This window comes from Eschscholzia californica, unplaced genomic scaffold, assembly GCF_041429995.1.
Source record: "Eschscholzia californica isolate CP2 unplaced genomic scaffold, dmEscCali1.0.p SCAF_1, whole genome shotgun sequence".
NCBI classification, from domain to species: Eukaryota; Viridiplantae; Streptophyta; class Magnoliopsida; order Ranunculales; family Papaveraceae; genus Eschscholzia; species Eschscholzia californica.
The window spans coordinates 58,709,066-58,729,769 of NW_028238198.1; the positions used below are offsets into that span (position 1 = coordinate 58,709,066).

The 20,704-nt window shown below is 41.0% G+C and overlaps 3 protein-coding genes across 4 annotated transcripts; 2 read left to right on the top strand and 1 right to left on the bottom strand.

The window, feature by feature from the left end:
• The first annotated feature begins 6,078 nt into the window (after positions 1 to 6,078).
• On the top strand, positions 6,079 to 7,655 carry LOC147567851 (uncharacterized). The gene is made up of 3 exons (XM_086658607.1): positions 6,079 to 6,222; positions 6,338 to 6,403; positions 6,630 to 7,655. The coding sequence occupies exons 1-3, from the start codon at positions 6,079 to 6,081 to the stop codon at positions 7,653 to 7,655; spliced, it is 1,236 nt and encodes a 411-aa protein (XP_086514733.1).
• Positions 7,656 to 11,619: 3,964 nt separating this feature from the next.
• On the top strand, positions 11,620 to 15,155 carry LOC147567852 (uncharacterized). Of its 2 annotated transcripts, none has more exons than XM_086654380.1 (3): positions 11,620 to 12,444; positions 13,500 to 13,923; positions 14,418 to 15,155. In XM_086654380.1, exons 2-3 carry the CDS (start codon positions 13,531 to 13,533, stop codon positions 14,874 to 14,876), a joined length of 852 nt encoding a protein of 283 aa, XP_086510506.1. In that variant the 5' UTR covers positions 11,620 to 12,444; positions 13,500 to 13,530; the 3' UTR covers positions 14,877 to 15,155. The 2 variants fall into 2 exon arrangements, with proteins under 2 accessions (XP_086510506.1, XP_086510507.1); XM_086654381.1 differs by having other exon boundaries at positions 11,673 to 12,444; positions 13,511 to 13,923.
• A 250-nt stretch (positions 15,156 to 15,405) lies between these two features.
• LOC147567853 (RNA-binding (RRM/RBD/RNP motifs) family protein) lies at positions 15,406 to 17,186 on the bottom strand. The gene is made up of 3 exons (XM_086654382.1): positions 16,830 to 17,186; positions 15,898 to 15,966; positions 15,406 to 15,772 (listed from the first exon to the last, which is right to left on the bottom strand). The coding sequence occupies exons 1-3, from the start codon at positions 16,960 to 16,962 to the stop codon at positions 15,537 to 15,539; spliced, it is 438 nt and encodes a 145-aa protein (XP_086510508.1). The 5' UTR covers positions 16,963 to 17,186; the 3' UTR covers positions 15,406 to 15,536.
• Between the last annotated feature and the right edge of the window lie 3,518 nt (positions 17,187 to 20,704).

Below are 20,704 nucleotides of genomic sequence, written 5' to 3' on the forward strand. Positions count from 1 at the left end.
TTCTATTCTTGATTCACCATCTTCAAATAAAATATTAAAAAGGGGGGATATTTTGAGTTGGATCCTGGAAACATCGTTTTAATAATACTTGGTATAAAGACAATGATTGGTTGGAGTATAGCATAAAAAAAATCGTGTGTTTTGTTTGCCTTGTTATTTGTTCTATAAAGGTACTAGTAATTCGGCATTTGTGGTTGATGGTTTTCAGGTTTGGAATCTAAAGAATAAATTGAGCATACACGTTGGTGATCTCAATATTCATCATAGATGCTTATGTCAAAAAATGGCTTTCCGTTATATCAGCATGAAAAAGGGAGTTGATGCATGACAGCCTCCGTTATGTATGAAGGGCTTTCCGTCATAGATCTCGGTACAGTGTGCCCTTACCTGCAGTCTTTGGAGGCATGTTCTGCTTATAACTTCGGTGGAGCTGCCTGTGTCGATTAAGATGTGCCCTACACTCCAATTAGTCACTAGTGCTGTTATCATTAGAGGGTCCGTGTGGGGCGTGATTACCCCTCTTAGATTCTCATCGGTGAAGATCACGGGGGGGGGGGGGGGGGGAGGGCGTCGTTTCGTCGTGTATCGTCATGACTTCTTTGTTTCTCCGACGCCTTTTGTTACCTTCGTCTCTTTCGCGGGTTGGTCAGCCAGCTATGACATTGACATCTTTCCTACTTTCGAACTCCCACTCCATTTCTTTCCATGTGAACTCCTTTATCAAGGCTTCCGACATACTGTGGAGTTCTTGTGCTACCTCTGTTTGGCGCTTGGTCATTGTTATGGTGAAAGTTGTCTCTCGGAGCGTCTGATTGTTGGAATGACTCTCCCCGTTTGAGCGAGCGGCTCGTTTGTCAGTTAATTCTTTCCCAAAGTTTATAAGGAAGATATGAGCGAATTCCTCGAAGGACCTCGTTGATTCCGGCGCCAATGATCCGTACCACTCTCGAACGGGTCTTCGTAGCAAGGAAGCGAAGGTAGAACACCAGTTGTGTGTGTCGGTCGTGCGAAAGCTCATTATTGCGACATAATTTTCGAGGAATTCCCGCAGGTCTCCTGACTCGGAGTACGATCCTAAGTCTGGGATTAGGGGGCCTACTGGACTATTGGTTTCCGGGGGGTTTTTTAGAGCAGAGATTCGAGCGTTTCCGGTACTGATTTTCTCAGCATGGTTTCCGCCGTGCTAAGGTTCTTCTGTAGCTGTGTGATTTTCTTCTCTTGCTGCCTTCTTTCGGCTTTGAGCCGCTCGAGGGCTACCGTGAATATCATGTGGTTGAAAGATGTTTCCCGAATTTCGCTGGGTGTACGGTCTTCTTCTGACATATCTAGTTCAGGGCCTCAGGGAAGTAGTTTGTCTGAAAAGTTTGATAAATAAGATTCGAGTTACCGAATTGATGGTTTTGCTGGAGAGATGCCCTCTTTCTAGCGCCAAATACTGATGTCAAATAATGGCTTTCCGTTATATCAGCATGAAAAAGGGAGTTGATGCATGACATCCTCCGTTATTTATGAATCCTCCATTATGTTAGGGTTGATTAGCCTGGCGTTCCTGCTTTCAGCTCTGCTTCTTGCTCTGCATCCTGCTCTACTTCTCTTTATTCCAGCTTCTGCTCCTTGCTCTTGTTCGTCTGTTTCCGAGGGGGGAAAACCTGCAAAGGATTCGAAAACCGTTCTGACGCTCAAGCCAGTCAGGGTGCTCTTTGCAGTAAAAGAATGAATATTGATTGATCCTTTTGGGGGGCGAGTTATGAGAACTCTGAGTTTCTTGTGATCTTTTTTGGGGTAAAAGAGATCGTGTCCTGTGAAGGACGATGTGGGGGGCCTTTTATAGGCGATGTTAGGCCGACTATGATTAGTGGCGGTGGTGAGGCGGTTGCCGTTAACCGAAGGGGAAGTTTCCTCTTTTGAGTATCTAGGGTTTCTCTCAGAGTCTGTCCCGGATCTTTGATAAGTGGAAGTTCCTAAGTTTAAAGATTCTTCGTAGATATCTTGCCGGTGTGATAGACTCTAAAGGAGAAGTTTCCACCTTTAGATACGTGGATTCCAAACTGGCTTAAACACTTCGAGATGTGTGGCCGACTGAGATATTTCTAGAAGTTTCGGGATTAAGTCGGTAGGTCGCTTGGCGCTGTTGCCTACCCAGTTCTGGGCGTAAGACACTGGGCGAACCTGTGTGGATCCCCCTTATTCCTTTGAAGACCCCAAGGCTGATCTGTCCATGCCAAGGGCGTTTTGCAGGGCTGGTTTCTTCTGGCCGACCTCCTAGTTAGGGGAATATTCGGTGGACCATCGGGGGCTCCGTGTGGGGTGTGATTACCCCTCTTAGATTCTCATCGGTGAAGATCACGGGGGGGGGGGGGGGGGGGGGGGGGGGGCGTCGTGTATCGTCATGACCTCGTTGTTTCTCCGACGCCTTTTGTTACCTTCGTCTCTTTCGCGGGTTGGTCAGCCAGCTATGACATTGACATCTTTCCTACTTTCGAACTCCCACTCCATTTCTTTCCATGTGAACTCCTTTATCAAGGCTTCCGACATACTGTGGAGTTCTTGTGCTACCTCTGTTTGGCGCTTGGTCATTGTTATGGTGAAAGTTGTCTCTCGGAGCGTCTGATTGTTGGAATGACACTCCCCGTTTGAGCGAGTGGCTCGTTTGTCAGTTAATTCTTTCCCAAAGGTTATAAGGAAGATATGAGCGAATTCCTCGAAGGACCTCGTTGATTCCGGCGCCAATGATCCGTACCACTCTCGAACGGGTCCTCGTAGCAAGGAAGCGAAGGTAGAACACCAGTTGTGTGTGTCGGTCGTGCGAAAGCTCATTATTGCGACATAATTTTCGAGGAATTCCCGCAGGTCTCCTGACCCGGAGTACGATCCTAAGTCTGGGATCAGGGGGCCTACTGGACTATTGGTTTCCGGGGGGTTTTTCAGAGCAGAGATTCGAGCGTTTCCGGTACTGATTTTCTCAGCATGGTTTCCGCCGTGCTAAGGTTCTTCTGTAGCTGTGTGATTTTCTTCTCTTGCTGCCTTCTTTCGGCTTTGAGCCGCTCGAGGGCTACCGTGAATATCATGTGGTTGGAAGATGTTTCCTGAATTTCGCTGGGTGTACGGTCTTCTTCTGACATATCTAGTTCAGGGCCTCAGGGAAGTAGTTTGTCTGAAAAGTTTGATAAATAAGATTCGGGTTATCGAATTGATGGTTTTGCTGGAGAGATGCCCTCTTTCTAGCGCCGAATACTGATGTCAAATAATGGCTTTCCGTTATATCAGCATGAAAAAGGGAGTTGATGCATGACATCCTCCGTTATGTATGAATCCTCCATTATGTTAGGGTTGATTAGCCTGGCGTTCCTGCTTTCAGCTCTGCTTCTTGCTCTGCATCCTGCTCTACTTCTCTTTATTCCAGCTTCTGCTCCTTGCTCTTGTTCGTCTGTTTCCGAGGGGGGAAAACCTGCAAAGGGTTCGAAAACCGTTCTGACGCTCAAGCCAGTCAGGGTGCTCTTTGCAGTAAAAGAATGAATATTGATTGATCCTTTTGGGGGGCGAGATATGAGAACTCTGAGTTTCTTGTGACCTTTTTTGGGGTAAAAGAGATCGTGTCCTGTGAAGGACGATGTGGGGGGCCTTTTATAGGCGATGTTAGGCCGACTATGATTAGTGGCGGTGGTGAGGCGGTTGCCGTTAACCGAAGGGGAAGTTTCCTCTTTTGAGTATCTAGGGTTTCTCTCAGAGTCTATCCCGGATCTTTGATAAGTGGAAGTTCCTAAGTTTAAAGATTCTTCGTAGATATCTTGCCGGTGTGATAGACTAATGGAGAAGTTTCCACCTTTAGATACGTGGATTCCAAACTGGCTTAAACACTTCGAGATGTTTGGCCGACTGAGATCTTTCTAGAAGTTTCGGGATTAAGTCGGTAGGTCGCTTGGCGCTGTTGCCTACCTAGTTCTGGGCGTAAGACACTGGGCGAACCTGTGTGGATCCCTCTTATTCCTTTGAAGACCCCAAGGCTGATCTGTCCATGCTAAGGGCGTTTTGCAGGGCTGGTTTCTTCTGGCCGACCTCCTAGTTAGGGGAATATTCGGTGGACCATCGGGGGCTCCGTGTGGGGTGTGATTACCCCTCTTAGATTCTCATCGGTGAAGATCACGGGGGGGGGGGGGGGGGGGGGGCGTCGTTTCGTCATGTATCGTCATGACCTCGTTGTTTCTCCGACGCCTTTTGTTACCTTCGTCTCTTTCGCGGGTTGGTCAGCCAGCTATGACATTGACATCTTTCCTACTTTCGAACTCCCACTCCATTTCTTTCCATGTGAACTCCTTTATCAAGGCTTCCGACATACTGTGGAGTTCTTGTGCTACCTCTGTTTGGCGCTTGGTCATTGTTATGGTGAAAGTTGTCTCTCGGAGCGTCTGATTGTTGGAATGACACTCCCCGTTTGAGCGAGTGGCTCGTTTGTCAGTTAATTCTTTCCCAAAGGTTATAAGGAAGATATGAGCGAATTCCTCGAAGGACCTCGTTGATTCCGGCGCCAATGATCCGTACCACTCTCGAACGGGTCCTCGTAGCAAGGAAGCGAAGGTAGAACACCAGTTGTGTGTGTCGGTCGTGCGAAAGCTCATTATTGCGACATAATTTTCGAGGAATTCCCGCAGGTCTCCTGACCCGGAGTACGATCCTAAGTCTGGGATCAGGGGGCCTACTGGACTATTGGTTTCCGGGGGGGTTTTTCAGAGCAGAGATTCGAGCGTTTCCGGTACTGATTTTCTCAGCATGGTTTCCGCCGTGCTAAGGTTCTTCTGTAGCTGTGTGATTTTCTTCTCTTGCTGCCTTCTTTCGGCTTTGAGCCGCTCGAGGGCTACCGTGAATATCATGTGGTTGAAAGATGTTTCCCGAATTTCGCTGGGTGTACGGTCTTCTTCTGACATATCTAGTTCAGGGCCTCAGGGAAGTAGTTTGTCTGAAAAGTTTGATAAATAAGATTCGGGTTACCGAATTGATGGTTTTGCTGGAGAGATGCCCTCTTTCTAGCGCCAAATACTGATGTCAAATAATGGCTTTCCGTTATATCAGCATGAAAAAGGGAGTTGATGCATGACATCCTCCGTTATGTATGAATCCTCCATTATGTTAGGGTTGATTAGCCTGGCTTTCCTGCTTTCAGCTCTGCTTCTTGCTCTGCATCCTGCTCTACTTCTCTTTATTCCAGCTTCTGCTCCTTTCTCTTGTTCGTCTGTTTCCGAGGGAGGAAAACCTGCAAAGGGTTCGAAAACCGTTCTGACGCTCAAGCCAGTCAGGGTGCTCTTTGAGTATCTAGGGTTTCTCTCAGAGTCTATCCCGGATCTTTGATAAGTGGAAGTTCCTAAGTTTAAAGATTCTTCGTAGATATCTTGCCGGTGTGATAGACTCTAAAGGAGAAGTTTCCACCTTTAGATACGTGGATTCCAAACTGGCTTAAACACTTCGAGATGTGTGGCCGACGGAGATCTTTCTAGAAGTTTGGGGATTAAGTCGGTAGGTCGCTTGGCGCTGTTGCCTACCCAGTTCTGGGCGTAAGACACTGGGCGAACCTGTGTGGATCCCCCTTATTCCTTTGAAGACCCCAAGGCTGATCTGTCCATGCCAAGGGCGTTTTGTAGGGCTGGTTTCTTCTGGCCGACCTCCTAGTTAGGGGAATATTCGGTGGACCATCGGGGGCTCAGCGGTCCTGCTGCCTTAAGCTGGGTTGACCAAGTAGACTTCGGGTCTGATCTTGACTCTTCAGACGTTAGTCAACGTCTGGACATTTTATGCATCATCAATAGAGAGTGGGTCAAAGCATGTCAGGATCTTATGAAGAAAAATCAAGGTATTGAATCTTCATTTGTAAAGCATAGTACAAAAGCAGAAGCTGATTATCTTGTTCGTGAAAAAGCATCACTTGAAGCAGTCAAGTTCCTTATTAGAGGTTGAATAGCGTTTAGGGCACATGATGAAGGAGAAAATTCTACTTATAAGGGTCATTCTCTAGAGTTTATTGAAGCTTTGGAGAGAAATAGTGACAGAATATCAGAAGCATTTATAAGTGGTGCAAAAAATTGTAAGATGACTTGTCCCTCTATTCAAAAAGAACTTCCAAATGCATGTGCGGTAGAAATTGTTACGAAGATAGTTGGAGAAATTGGAGATGTTTTTTTTTGTGTTCTTGTTGATGAATCCGGTGATTGCTCTAATAAAGAGCAAATGGCGGTAGTTGTGCGGTTTGTTGATGATAGAGGATTCGTTGTTGAATGATTTATTGGCATTGTTCATGTTGAGGATACTATTGCACTATCTCTTAAAGATGCACTTAGAAAATTGTTAGGGGGCTTTGGATTCTGCCTATCTAAAATTCGAGGACAAGGATATGATGGAGCAAGTAATATGGAAGGTAAATTTGGCTGATTTAAGACTTTGATTTAAAAAGAAAATCCACAAGCCTATTATGTGCATTGTTTTGCTCACCAACTTCAATTGGCTCTTGTTGGAAGCATGAATATGTTGATTGGTTTTTTCTTAAAGTGTCTCGTATTGTGAACTTTTTAAGATCTTCTAACAAATGGCAATCTATGCTTCGTAAAAAACAAGTTGCTCATTTTGCAAATCTAATCGAGTAGGAGTTGGTGGAAACGGGTACAGGGTTGAACCAAGAGTTGTCTATTGCAAGAGCGGGCGATACACGGTGGGGATCTCACTTTCGTACTCTTAGTAGGTTGGTTGATTTGTTTACCCCCACTATTGAAGTTCTTGAAGATTTGGAAAGTGACAAAAATTCGAATGGTGTACAAACAAGTTTGTTGATTGTTATGGAAACATTTGGTTTTGTTTTTATGTTGCACTTGATGGTTGAGGTTTTGTCATTGACAAATGAGCTGTCTCAAGCATTACAAAAAGAGGATCAAGATATTGTGTCTGCCATGCAACTTGTTCAAGTAAGTAAGAACAAGCTTCAACAAATGAGAGATAGTGGATGGGAAGCATTTTATGAAAAAGTTCTGAGTTCTTGTGGAAATCTTGGAATCGATGTGCCCGACATGGAGTCAAGGTATGTGAAAGGTAATAAATCGAAAAGACTTGCTTCGTTTTTGACAAATCTCCATTATTACAAAAATGATTGCTTTTTGCGTGTCATAGATTTTGTAATGAAAGAGTTGGGTGATCGATTTACACCGGAAAATGTTCAGTTGTTGAATTGTGTGCCATGTTTGAATCCGTGTTCCTCATTTCAAGATTTTGACCTTAATTCACTTTCGAGATTGGCAAGATTCCACCCAAATGACTTTAAGGATGTTAGTGATAAGGAGTTGTCTAGCCAACTTGAGACTTACATTGAGTGTGTCAAGATGGACGATAATTTTTCGAATTGGAAGGGTATTTCAGATCTATGTAGGAATCTTGTTCGTACAAAAAAGCACAACACATTTGGATTGGTGTACACTCTTTTGAAGCTAGCTTTGTCATTACCGGTGGCTACCGCAAGTGTTGAACGAGTATTTTCTGGTATGAAATATGTGAAGAATCAGTTGAGAAATCGAATGTCTAACCCATGGCTTAATGATTGTTTAGTGACATTTTGTGGAGAAAGATGTATTTGCTACAATCGACGATCAAGATATTATCAAGCGCTTTCAAGGAACGAGTAAAAGGAGAATGAATTTACGCGAGGACTAGAAAGAGATTTTTGTTTTGAGTTGTAATTAAAACATTAGTGTATTTTATTATGTGATACTCGAATATTTTTTTTTCGTTCTATAACATTTTCGGCATACCTTGAGTTTTGATCCTGGATATGCCCGTGTCGGTAACTGCTGGCTTGGGGCATCATAAGTGGTATCAGAGCCGAGGACGGCTCTTCGCTGAGGGTGGGGGATTGTGATAATCCCACATCGCTCACGAGAGTGTTTGGAGTCTGGACTATAGGTGTATGCTCAAGCTTGGTAAGTGTCGAGGCCTTTTGGGGGAGATGGGAGTGCTCTCCCCACGAACAAAACCTCCTCCCATCCTTGTGAGGGTGGTGGCTATAGGGAGGACAATATCGGTAAGTGTTGGGCTTGGGGCGTCACAAGTGGTATCAGAGCCGAGGACGGCTCTTCACTGAGGGTGGGGGATTGTGATAGTCCCACATTGCTCACGAGAGTGTCCGGAGCCGGGGCTATAGGTGTATGCTCAAGCTTGGTAAGTGCTGAGGCCTTTTGGGGGAGTTGGGAGTGCTCACGCCACGAACAGAACCTCCTACCATCCGTGTGAGGATGGTGGCGAAACGGAGGACAATATCGGTAATTGCTGGCTTGGGGTGTCACAAGAAGCAACAGAAAAATGTGCGGCCGCACTCAAATTGATTAATAGTTAATCATTTGTTTTGACTGTTGTTCTCCAAATCAAGAAAGTCTAAAAGGTATGACGTATCAGATGAGATACGAAGTGACTTTGGAATCGAGCATTGTACTTGTTCTAAGTACAAGTGGGAGACTGAAGGATATATCCTTGCGGTCTAAAGGAGATGTCCTTTTGAACGAGTGTCTATCAACTAAGATGGCAATGCGCTCAATTTGTCAGTTAGGATAACAATAACCTAATCCGGAAGATCATCTAGTCCGGTCGAATTAGGGATCGTAATTCTTAGCTAGAAGGTGCTTACGGTCGAGGGGGCTGGTCTTGCCGATCATATGTAAGGGAAACCCTAGATGGGAATGCCTCCCATCTAGGATTCCCAGTCAGAACTCGTTCTGACTTATCTTTTCTGTGGTCTAGATTAAATCCTAATCTGAATATGATTCTAATTAGGGGTTCTCTATATAAGGACCTGAAGGATATTCCTTTGTCAAGGAGATGTCCTTTGACCAAGAATGCAATGCGAGTAATTTTTCGCATATGACAATTGGTGAAGAAGATCATCAAGTCCGGTTGATTTAGGGATCATAATGTTTAGCTAGAAAACAACTACGATCGTCGAGTTACGAAGTAATTCGCGACTAACTACGATTGGATCCTATATCAGGTTACACATAAGAATGGGTACTTGATAGGATTATATGACTAGTGGGAATGAGATATATTAACATGGTATAGTCCCATAAATATGTCTCATAGGCCTAAAAGAAGTTTGGGCAATGATAGCACAAAAAGGCCCGAAAAAAGAGGTTTTGGGCCGAAAGCAATTGGAGCACTTTTAGGGCTCGGATTGGGCTGAAATTTGGTGGGACGGTTCCTCTAATAGGGAAGGACAAATATGTCGATTTTGGCGTCATTTGGGCGCCCACAATTCAGGGAATCAAAAGATAGAAATTAGGTTTTAAAAAAAATAGAAATTAGTTTCTATTTTTGACGATTTCCATCAACTTTATTAAAAGGGGCTTTTATGGAACTTCCAAAGAGTGGGACTCATATTAGGGTTCTATATAATGACCCTTAGGTCAGTGCATAAGGGTTTGGAATTTCTCTTAGAGCTTTCTTACTCTACAACACCAAGTAGAGAGGAGAAAGTGAGCTAATTCCCAAAAGCTATCGACTAGTCAAAGAAAGAAGAAGGATTTCTCTTTGTAACCAAACCACCATTGTTATTCTAGCTGATATACAAGGTGGGAGATCAAGTAAACCATTCGGTGTCTTGAGTAGAGGAGCTACACTTGAAGCTCTTGGTCTTCGCATGCGAGTGGAAAGGTTCGAGGGAAAACTATCCATTAAGGTAATATCTAACTCTTAGTTAATCACTAGCTTATGCATGATGATCTTGTGAATTGCTAGTGTTTGACATTGGATGTCAAAGTAATCCGCGTACAACACTAACAAGAGTGACTCATAACCCAACAGGACCATTATAGAACAGAAAAGGTGTGAATTTTCTCATAGAGAAAATCACTCTTCCGGACATCTAATGGAGAGATTATAAAGAAAAACTCCCAATATATCTATCTAGTTAAAAGAAGAATGGTTTTTCTTCTCAACCTTCCATAAGGTCTTAGCTGACATTAAAGAAGGGAGATCAAGTCAACTTGCTCAGGTGTCTCAAGTATAGGAGCTACGATGGAAGCTCTCATCTTCGGGAAAAGGCATTACAATCTAGTTTGTGTGAAAGCGATTAAGGTAATCTTCTTCCAATTTCCAGTTTATCTTTAGTTCATGCATGTGATCCTGGAAACCTAGTGTTAAACATTAGATGTTTGAGATTCCTCTTACAACACTTGGTGACACCAAAATCCAATACGGTCCCCTTTGCCTTTCCATGCCTCTTTTTCTTGCCCGGTTATTCCTATCTTTGTCTGAATCCAATTCGAACCTTTTGGGTCTGTCTAGATGGATCTAATCCTTCTATTTGACATGTTCCCACTAGTCAACTCGCTCCGATCAAGTCACCACTCTTTGGTGTAACCTGTTGTAGGATCCGGCTTATGTTAGCCCCCAGATCACCGAAGTGACCCGACGATCGTAAGCGGCTTCTAGCTAAGCATTACGATCCCTAATTCGACCGGACTAGATGATCTTTCATAAGGTCTTCGTTATCCTATCTGACAAATTGAGCGCATTGTTACCTTGGTCGAATGACACTCCTTCAGAAGGACAACTCCTTTAGACCGAAATGATATATCCTTCAGTCTCCCACTTATCCTTAGACCAAGTGCAATACTCGATTCTCATGTCACTTCGCATCTCATCTGATACGTCATATGTTTCTAGACTTTCTTAATGTAGAGAACAACTGTCAAAACAAATGATTAACTATTAATCCATTTGAGTGTGGCCACACATTTTCCACGTGCTTCTCCACAAGTGGCCCAGAGATACTTACCCTAACCTAGTTAGGAGGACATAATCCAGTCTTGTACTCCCACTTAACTTCATGTCTATCATGTCTCACCCAGTGACCGCTTTTATAACCTCCTTTTACTGCGCGGCGTTTGGCAGTACCAAAGTTTGACATTCCTTACCAAAGTTTGAATATGATTCTAATTAGGGTTTCTCTATATAAGGACCATTGTAGAACATAAAAGGTGTGGAAGTTTCTCTAGAGAAAATCAATCTCTACAACATCAAGTGGATAGAGGATTTTAGAGAAAAAACTCTCATTTTATCTATTTAGTCAAGAAGAAGAGTTCTTTTCAACCTTCCATTCAAGTTCTAGCAGACATTAAGGAAGAGAGATCAAGTCAACTTTCTCGGGTGTCTTAAGTAGAGGAGCTATAATGGGAGCTCTCATCTTCGGGATAAAGGCCTCAAATTTACTTTGTGAGAAAACGATTAAGGTAAACTTCTTTCCGATTCTAATTCATTATAAGATAATGAACTAGAATGATGCTTCAGTTACTCAAATTAAACATTGTGTCGGCATTAGTATTATTATTCATGATTGACAAGCAATATTCATCGAGACGAAAGTAACAACTCTCAGAGCAAGATTCAGTGAAGAACGTAAAGTAAAAGCCATATTATTCGGACAATGAAACATAACAATTTTCGCATAGTCATAGAGAGTGACAACAAAAGCTTGTACCGACATTTTCATAATCTAAAAAATTGGATTAAATGACAATCAACATCACATAGCAATCAAGTAAAGGATCTCATTCTACAAGTATCAAGTTCTCATCCATTAACACGTAACAATCCAGCTGACGAGTTAGTAAAGTGGGTAAGAAAAAAACAAAACAAAAGAGTAAAGAAGTACATTACAAAATTTATTTCCAATATATTGTAGGGACACTCTTGGATTTTAATAATTTTCAGTCTTAAAAGAATACTAATTTGTACACGTCGATTTTCTCCTACTTCGACTTATCTCTTTGGGGAGACAATCTACCTTATTGATTTCCATATTAAAACGATATCGGTCTTCTTCCTATCTCTAATATCCCCACTTCAATTCCTGGATTCAGCTTTTGCAGAACCTCTTATCATGAAATTTTAGTTATCGATTTTGATTCGAATACGTGGATACAAGGTCTTCTGATGGGCTGATTTGAGGCGGCGGTCCTGGTGGTGTTAATAATCCGATCGATCAGATCGGGTAATATTTCCGTTAGAGGGTTTTGTTTTGCTCTGATTAGGGCTTTCGAAGATTATTGATCATGCCTATCGTGCTTGTTGATTTCCTTCAAGGGCGTGCAATGATGTTACCTTCTGATACATCTTTTCATGGTGGTTCTTCTTCACATCGTCTTAAGCATCTTGAAAAATGGAATCGTCGTGGTAATTTGAGTTAACCGTCGGCCTCTCTTCTCATTTTTCTTATTTTGGGATTTTCTTTATTCACGTTCTTCTTCTCCTTCTTTTAATCTCTGCATCTGAATCGTACCAAGGAATTGATTATCCAAACATCACAAGTTTTTTCAAAGAGATCAAGCATTTGGGGAATCGAAAGTTTTGGTTATTTTCAGTTTCGATAGTTTTGGAGGATATTGGTAAATTCTTGCTTGTAATAACGGTCTTACTTTAGAGGTAAAGTTCTAAATTTTATAATGTTCTATATACCGTTGTTGTTTGATGGTCTATGAAGTAGCTCAATGCTTTGTTCATTGTTGTTTGGGGTCCTTAATAGGAGATGAAGAAGTGTAATCTATGACTTACTTTCATTAGATTATGACTAGAAATTTTCGAACTGTATTATTCTTGAACATAGAAACCATTGACTTGAATGAAGAAAAATGCGAATAAAAACCTGACTAATCTTGATTTCTTTGGGGAGATTTTTGTCTTGTGTTCTCTTTTTTTCGAGAGATTCCTTGATAAATTGCTCTAATTGTCTTACTGGCTTAATAACGATAATGTGGAGTGTTATGTTTGAAGACAGTTAGCATTTATAAAAGAATGAAACTGTGTATACTTGGTAAATATGTCTCATACTGTCAAAACATGACCTACCCCGTGAAGGTTACTTTTAGCAACGTATTCTTAGCTCGCACAGTTCTTGTTGAGAGTTGGAATATCGTGATTATGTTATGCACTTATGCTATAAGCAAACGGAAAGTAGACTAGTTGTGAATTCTCACTCATCGAAACAAAAGTGGTTGTATCTAAGTTGTTTTCATAAGTCATAACCCTCACCAACTCATTAAAGGATTTGAATGAGTAATTATAGATTGACTATAGGTCTTAGAAGTTCCGAACTACATTCAGCGAGGTTGAAATAGCCATTCTACAAAGTCTGTGGTGGTTAGTCAATATCAAAATTGTGGGTCTGTTCTTTAGGCCTTCCTTTTGGTCTTGGGCCTCTCTCACCTTAAAATCTAGCTCTAAGAAGTAAGAAGTGAGGCTCTCCCTAACCTTGCAACCAACATGAAACTAACTCCGACAAAAAGTTACTTACTGTAGTCTTATGCTGATGATTTTCCCAATACTACGATTTCACCCTGAATTAGGGGCGTTGATTGCAACATTGTAATAGTACTATGTAGGTTTGTTGTTCTTATTATGGGTGTGGTTCGTTCATTATTGATTCTTTTTTTGCTATGTAAACAAGAAATGCAATTTTTCTAACTATATTGCTTTTGCAGATTTCTTTTAGTTGAAGGTCTATCGATAACAATGGATTTCAATTCTCTCTGCGATGACACTGATTCTTTACATGTAAACGGCCTTCATATCGTGAGCAGTTCACATGAAGATCATAAAGAATATGCCTGTACTAGAAATGGTAGCTCTGAAGACTTTATGGCAGCTAATTCTGGTTATGCACTATCTGAACTACAGCTGCTCGAACCACTTGTTGATAGTGTTCCAGCTTGTTATTTGAAAAATTTGCTACTGTTGGAAAAAGAATGCTCAGAGTTGAACCATCTGGTTGATTTGCCCACTGCCACAATTCGTCCAACCATGAGCAGGTCTGCAACATTTCCTTTATCCAAAATGGAAATGCATGATAAACTATTCTATGAGCAGAAAGTGTATCAATCTTGCCCCCTTGCAGAATCTTTACCTGTGAGTATACTGTTAATGTAGCATTTGTAGAGTACCGAAATTGAGTTACATAATTAATGTAAACACTGTAGAAGAGTCTTCCAAGTAATTGATCACTTCCCACCCAATCTTATCTGGTATCCATTGCGACACCTACTTGCTTTTAAACATGTTAACACAGTTTATTTTCACGACTGCAATAACGATACCTGGAACACAAGCGTGAAAGTTATTGTTTATCTCTTCTGGGAGGTTGAAGTAGTTACCTAGTTAGCAAGTTGCAGATTGAAGCAATGAACTGCCTGCTTTTATGACGAGTAAATGTGCTTTGGCGTTGTAATGATTGACCTGATATTCTGGTTCTCGCAATATAACACTTAACTTTTTTCACAGAGATAGATGTTCTATTAGCTGAATTTTATGTGTTTGCCTTGTCAGTTCATTATTGGTTTCATGTGATCGCTCATCATTTACTTGAACCCCATTTTTCCTATATATGGGTTTTGATTTTGCAGGTTCATTTGAAGCTTGTGTCAGCCCTGAAAGGTGGCCGCAAGAAGGAAGGAGGACCTCTGGTGAAGTTGACTGTGACGTGGGCTCAAGAAGTATATGACCCACCTACTACATCACTCTCTCACACTGTCAAAGGGGGTTACAGCCGCTATCGTTCTTCAAGGTCCAATAAAAAGAGCAGTACTAGCAGCAGCAACAAGCACAAACACAAGGGAAAATCCTCGAGAAGCAGCAACAGTGACAGCTACAAGAAGCATCATAGAAAGCATGGTGCAAATTCTGAATCGCGTTCCAAGCAAGTGATAACCAGAGATATGTCACCTCTTTCAAAGGATATACAGCAGTCAAATGCGGAAGTCCGAGACTTTGCTGTTGTCACTGGGAACGATACCAAGTGCGGAAGTAGCTTCCTCATGAAGTCCCTTAGTGAGGCACACTTGCCAATTACCGAGGCTACCTGAGTTGTAGCTTCTAGTAAAACTACGAGAAGCGAATTTTTCCAACTAGCACTGCAACTGTTTATCGTATGCTATTCCTCATATAAACTCTCTCAGTTACCGGCTATTATGTTTTACGCGCTCTTTCTTATTGAATTGCTTTTAAACTTCAGACTTTGTTACTTGAGCTACTGCATTTGTTTGAACATGTCTAGTTTTGTGAGGTTTTTCTGGTTTTACTGTCACCGTGTATTATATACATCCAGCAGATAATAAAGCTGTTACTTGCTCGTTCCATATCAATAAGTTTACCCAAATATTATATAGGCTTGTTTCTTTGGATATTTATTGCAAGGGAAAATTTGTTGGCATTTATCTGGTTTGCCAGAATATGCTAAAGCATGACCTTTAACTATAAGGAAACGAAACACAATCTTGTTCCCTGCTTTTATTACTCAAGTAGAATTGCAGTCTAGGCGACCTTAATATAAAATTGATAAGAGAGCATTATTAATATGAAACCAATATGTGAAAGCATGGGTGATTCTAAACATAAGAGGTAAAATAAAAATTGAATTGATATATTTAGTGTTTTCCAATCTCCGATGGTGAAGCTCCTTGTCACCTATTTTCTCGCTAATAAATAATACATTTCTTTATCTTTTTCATGTGAATGACAATAACTTACCCACACCATCCAATTGTCTTGTTTGTCCTAAAACCTGTCTCAGACTGCTCAGGCTCTGGCTGAGGTGGTGGTCTTGGTTCTCTAGGCTTTGCTGGATCAACAAAAATAACCCATCCATCCAAGAATTTTGCGTTCATCCCATCTCGGGCCTTCTCGGCTTCCTCTATGGTTGCGTATCTGACAAAACCAAATCCTTTTGACCTACCTGATGCCCTATCAGTAATTACCTTCGCTGCAAAATCATTTTCCAGACCTATTAGGATTACTCAACTCTGACATCCTTTGCTAAGGGACATAACATATTTGAGAACAAAAGGGAATAGCGTAATAAGGGCACAAACACACACACATACACACCTTCAAGAAGGTGCCCAAATGGAGAAAATGCTTCTTTTAGCTTTTCATCTGTGGTTAGCCTCGAGAGACCTGCACAAGAAGAATCCATATAATTCGGTCAAATTTATTCAAGAAAATCAAATTGGCTACTCAAATACTCATTCAGGTTAACGCTTTCTCATAGTCTGGAAGAGCTAACTAGGAGGATTATCAATTAACGAGAACAAATTAAATTATTGGGCCATTCCGCCATGATCTACTAGATGAGTGTCCTAAGTAGTAAGTATAGCCAGCCAAGCCCTTCGGCGATGGTTTATAAATTTGTTATATCGGCCTCATATCCTCCTCACCGAACCTCCTTGTTGAAGTATGAAACTATGCTAATAAGTCTTTGTTAACCAGCATCATTGGATGGTTTTGTGATTTTTTTCCTTGTCGAAGGAAAATATTCATTTGTTAGAATAGTTTACTTAATCGTGTGTGTGGTTTAGCCAACATTAAGTGGTCCTTTATATCACATTGGAAAGAAACTGTTCCACTAGAGCCGGAATAAGACTAAACACCATTCCCACCCAAACCATTTCCAACCACTTTTTTTTTTAGCTTAATCACGATTTGAGAAGAAAATCATGGAGCAGGAAAACTAGGTTCATATTCTTTCTCTGCTCATTTGAAACACTAAATCTTGGCACTGTCCAGAAATATGAGCACATAAAAAACATACCAGTGAATAAAAAAGAGTCAAAAGAGATTATATACTTAAATCAAGTCGACCTAAAATAATTTAGAGAAAAGAAACAGCTTCTTGGGAAATTGAAGCAAGAACAATTCTATCACTACATTAAAGCTTTCAAAGTGAAAATGAACAATGAGAACAATTTTGGGTATGAATCTTGAAAGATAAAGTAAATGATAAAAACTAGTTATGAAGGGGGTTTTGATTTGAAATTTACCACTGACGAAGAGCTTTGGCATTGTCAAGGTTGAATTTTCACGGATTGATAAGAACCGCCCTTGTAGTATTAAAGATGAAGGGGTAGATGATCCACCACTAAGAAGGCGACGGAAACCTGATGCGAACGCCATTTCTGATAAATTTTGTAGAACCAGAGCTCAAAAACCAGTAAAAGAGAAGGGGGGTTTAGTGAGGTTTTGGTGTTCGATTGATCATAAACCCTAGAATCTCAAAAACCTGATTACCTGATTGAGAAGCTACAGCGACATAGGCGGTAGGCGGTAGTCTTACTACTGGGCCTGCGCCATTTCTTTCTATAGGCGTCTTCCAACCAAATTTTGTGGGCTTTCCCCAAACTAGATGGGCTTTTCCAACTTAAGGAAGCCCACTAAGAGGAGAGAGAAATGGTGGTACTAGTGTTCGAAAGTGGTGGTGGTTGGAGATATTGCCATATTGGTGATGGTAGTCAAAGGTGGTGATGGCAGGGCCGACCCTGAACCCAAAGCAGGCAAAGCGTCGCTTTGGGCCACCACATCATAAGGGCCACATTTTAGTAACAAATTTTAAAGGCACTCACGTCTTATAAATTTTGTAAATAGATTTTAAGGGACCCCTACAAATTTTAAGACAAGATATGGGCCACATTTAGAAGAACAGATTTTAAAGACCCTCACACCTTCCAACCCGCTTCTTGTTGACCCATTTAGAAACTCAAACCATAGTATTTGGCTTCCCTATTTTCTTAGACAAGCGGGCCAACTCTAAATCCTAAACTTTTACCACCACTTAACCCCAACCCTAATCTAAATTAATCCTAACCTACAACAGCCTCTCCCTCTCCAGTCTCTAGTTTCCCTCATCCCTCTTTTTCATTCTACAATTTACTGATTATCATGTTCTCTCCGTCTCCATTACCCACCTCTCTCTCTCTCTGCATAATAATGTAATGACATATAAAGAACTTCTAAAATCATATGCACACATACACGTTGCATATATTAACTATAATTATGGTAGTTCAGTGACAAAATTAAAAATAATATGATGTAGCATGATAATAAAAAATAAGTAACTCCAAAAATACTAGTGTAGGGAGGCAAATATTTTTAGCTTCATTTAAATTAAGATTTTAATTTTCTTTTAAAAGTCTCGTTTTTTTCAAAGACTTCTTTTACGTCTTTAACTGCTCTCTCCTAAACCACAATCAAACCTCCACTACCGCAACACTTCTACTATTACGCCCACCACCAAGATTATTAAACCTCCACCACCACTATACATCCACCATCGTCACTACACCTCCACGACCAAAATCATCACCAGTGATACTATTCCACGACGACCATCGCCATATCACAACCACCAATATCACCTCACACCACCAAAAAGATAGAAGAATGTTGAAATATTTTGCTCTCTTATTTATTCTTTTCAGATGATAGCGACTTCTTACTTCTTTCATTTTTTAATTTTTGATTTTTTCTATTCAAATAAAAAGGAAACAACTGAGACATTGACTCACCGGTTCCACCGAGTATCTCGTTGAACCATTGAATCGAAGTTTGACTAAGGACTGAATAGGACTCTCTTCGTAACCTAAGACGATTTTCAAGTAACTCAATTAGATCGTTCGAGTCATACGACCCCGTTATTAACACAAGTTTAATGTTTAAACCTGACATTAGGTGTAAGCAAAACGTTGAAGTTTCAATATACGAACTTTTTTTATTATGAAACACATGTGGGCCACATTTTTTAAACTCGCTTCGGGCCTCCAAAATCCCAAGACCGGCCCTGGGTGATGGTGGTGGTCGGAGGTGCTGGCAGTGGTGGTTGGAGGTGTTCGCATTGGTCCGTGGTGGTCGGAGCGTGAAGACAAACTCTGGACTCAAAATAAAGCTGCCACCGAGTCAAATCTAATTGACAAAAAGTATTTACGGCTAGTAAAATATTTTGGATGCCCAAACTGGTAGCTCTAATCAAACACATAAACAGAGAGGATCATTTGGGATTACTTCCTATTAGTATTTAGGGATTGAGCGGGAGTTAATTTTTTTTTTTTTGCTGAAAGGAAATTGCATTAAACAAGAAAATAAACAAGGTCTCTGGAGCGGGAGTTAGTTTCACCAAAGTTTTCAATTTGAAGTTGTTTGGTATTAAACAAAATTCAAATGCAAAGTTGAAGTAAATTGAGGACTATTTTCTTAAAACTGCTTTATGTCAGAATAAATTATCAGAAAGTAAATTCTACACTTTCATTACCTCAAAATTCGTTGTAGGATCGGGATCAAATGCATACTTTTAAAGAGAAAAATCTCATCGAGACAAATTCTCTTGTGTTTTTTCATTGTTTATCATCTTTCTTGTCTAGAATAGACAAGACCATATTTCTTGGATTTTTCATTGACTCATTAAGCTTGATTTCCAAGTGGTGACTATTGGAGAATTCGGGGTTGCCTTGTTTAGTTGTTTGTTCTACCAACTCACGAGAGATCTATTTCTTATGCAACTGATTGCGCACCTACACTATTCTCTTTCGTTTCAATACTTCCCATATTAGTCCCACATTGTTTGGGGATTTCGAGACTTAAGTTATGATGTAACACCTTATGTTCATATACACTAGGTTTTCTAGCATATTGATGGGTCATGAAAATGCTCCATCTGAGTCGTTTAATTTAGTCGAGTTAGTTCGTTTCGAGGCTTTATTATAATAAAATGGCTGGTTTTCTTGATTAGGTGTCTTTTGCAGAGTTAGGTGTGAAAAAACGGTTAAAAACGAGAAAAAGATGCATGAAGGGTATTTTGGTCATTTGGAGTGAAGGAAAATCTGGTAATTTAGCCAAGGTCAGTTCGTGGTTGAAAAGTAGAGGTCGAGACGAGTCCGTAGGAGAAAACGGAAGTCAATTCGGAGTCCGGATGAGTGAAAAATGCAAAGTCAAAGTCAGGTCAACATTTGGTGCACATTTGGTCAAGTTTCGGGACACTTTCGGGAATAATTCTGGCGCCCGGTATATCGACACAAACGTGTCTTGGTACGGAGGTTGGAGCATCCAATATCCGTATTCACGCTGAGCATCGAAATGGACCCTAAGAGCATGATCGGGTATATCACAATGCAACTTAGTTCTGTGGTCCAAATCTCACGTTTTAATCTTAGCCGTCAGGTTCCGCGTTATCAAGATCTAACGGCTTCCGTATGTCCCGTCCTTTATTCCATGCCCGTGTTACCCGAAGCTGCTTATTAAGGTAAGCCCAGACGCGTGTCACCTTACCAACCATCCAGATCTGTGTCCTTGAGCATCCGATGGCTACTGAAGCTTGCCCCACCTATTTTCATTAGCCGAGAAGCACAGTAGCTTCGGGATTCCCAGCGGATTCAGGCGTTGACACGTGTCCCTCACTTTACCCATTAGCAAACCCTAGCCGCCACTACACTTGTCTGTTTTTAGGGTTTTATATTTTAAACCCCTAAAAATTCCAAAAGTAACCCTTCTTTTATTCTTTTCTACCATTTAACCCAACAAAAACCCAAACTCTATTTAATAACACTTGCTCCTCCATTAAAACTTAGACTTAAAAACCCTCTCAATCCCTCTTCTCTATTCCCATACTTTCTCTTTATCTACTTTTCTTTCTCTAACCCTAAAATCATCCTCTCAATCCCCTCTTACCTATTTCTTTCTCCAACCTATTTTCTCTTCTCTACTACCACATCCATCTTTCTCCACTACTAATAATACTACTTCTTCTCAACCACTATTATTCTTCCATTAATAGTTTTCTCCTTCTTTCTTCCATATTCTTCTATCATCTTTATCCCCTTTCATCTCTTCTTTCCAACTTCTTTCTACATCCAATTTCTTCCTTTTC

Excerpts from the sequence above, each read along its gene's own strand:
- LOC147567851 (XM_086658607.1), top strand. The coding sequence starts at position 6,079 with ATGACTTGTCCCTCTATTCAAAAAGAACTTCCAAATGCATGTGCGGTA. Across the intron at positions 6,223-6,337 it reads CTAATAAAGAGCAAATGGCG|GGGGCTTTGGATTCTGCCTA; the intron begins GTAGTTGTGCGG and ends GAAAATTGTTAG. Across the intron at positions 6,404-6,629 it reads TGGAGCAAGTAATATGGAAG|GAGTTGGTGGAAACGGGTAC; the intron begins GTAAATTTGGCT and ends CTAATCGAGTAG.
- LOC147567853 (XM_086654382.1), bottom strand. The coding sequence starts at position 16,962 with ATGGCGTTCGCATCAGGTTTCCGTCGCCTTCTTAGTGGTGGATCATCT. Across the intron at positions 15,967-16,829 it reads GCCAAAGCTCTTCGTCAGTG|GTCTCTCGAGGCTAACCACA; the intron begins GTAAATTTCAAA and ends CTTCTTGTGCAG. Across the intron at positions 15,773-15,897 it reads ATTTGGGCACCTTCTTGAAG|CGAAGGTAATTACTGATAGG; the intron begins GTGTGTATGTGT and ends ATGATTTTGCAG.
- LOC147567852 (XM_086654380.1), top strand. The coding sequence starts at position 13,531 with ATGGATTTCAATTCTCTCTGCGATGACACTGATTCTTTACATGTAAAC. Across the intron at positions 13,924-14,417 it reads CCCTTGCAGAATCTTTACCT|GTTCATTTGAAGCTTGTGTC; the intron begins GTGAGTATACTG and ends TTGATTTTGCAG.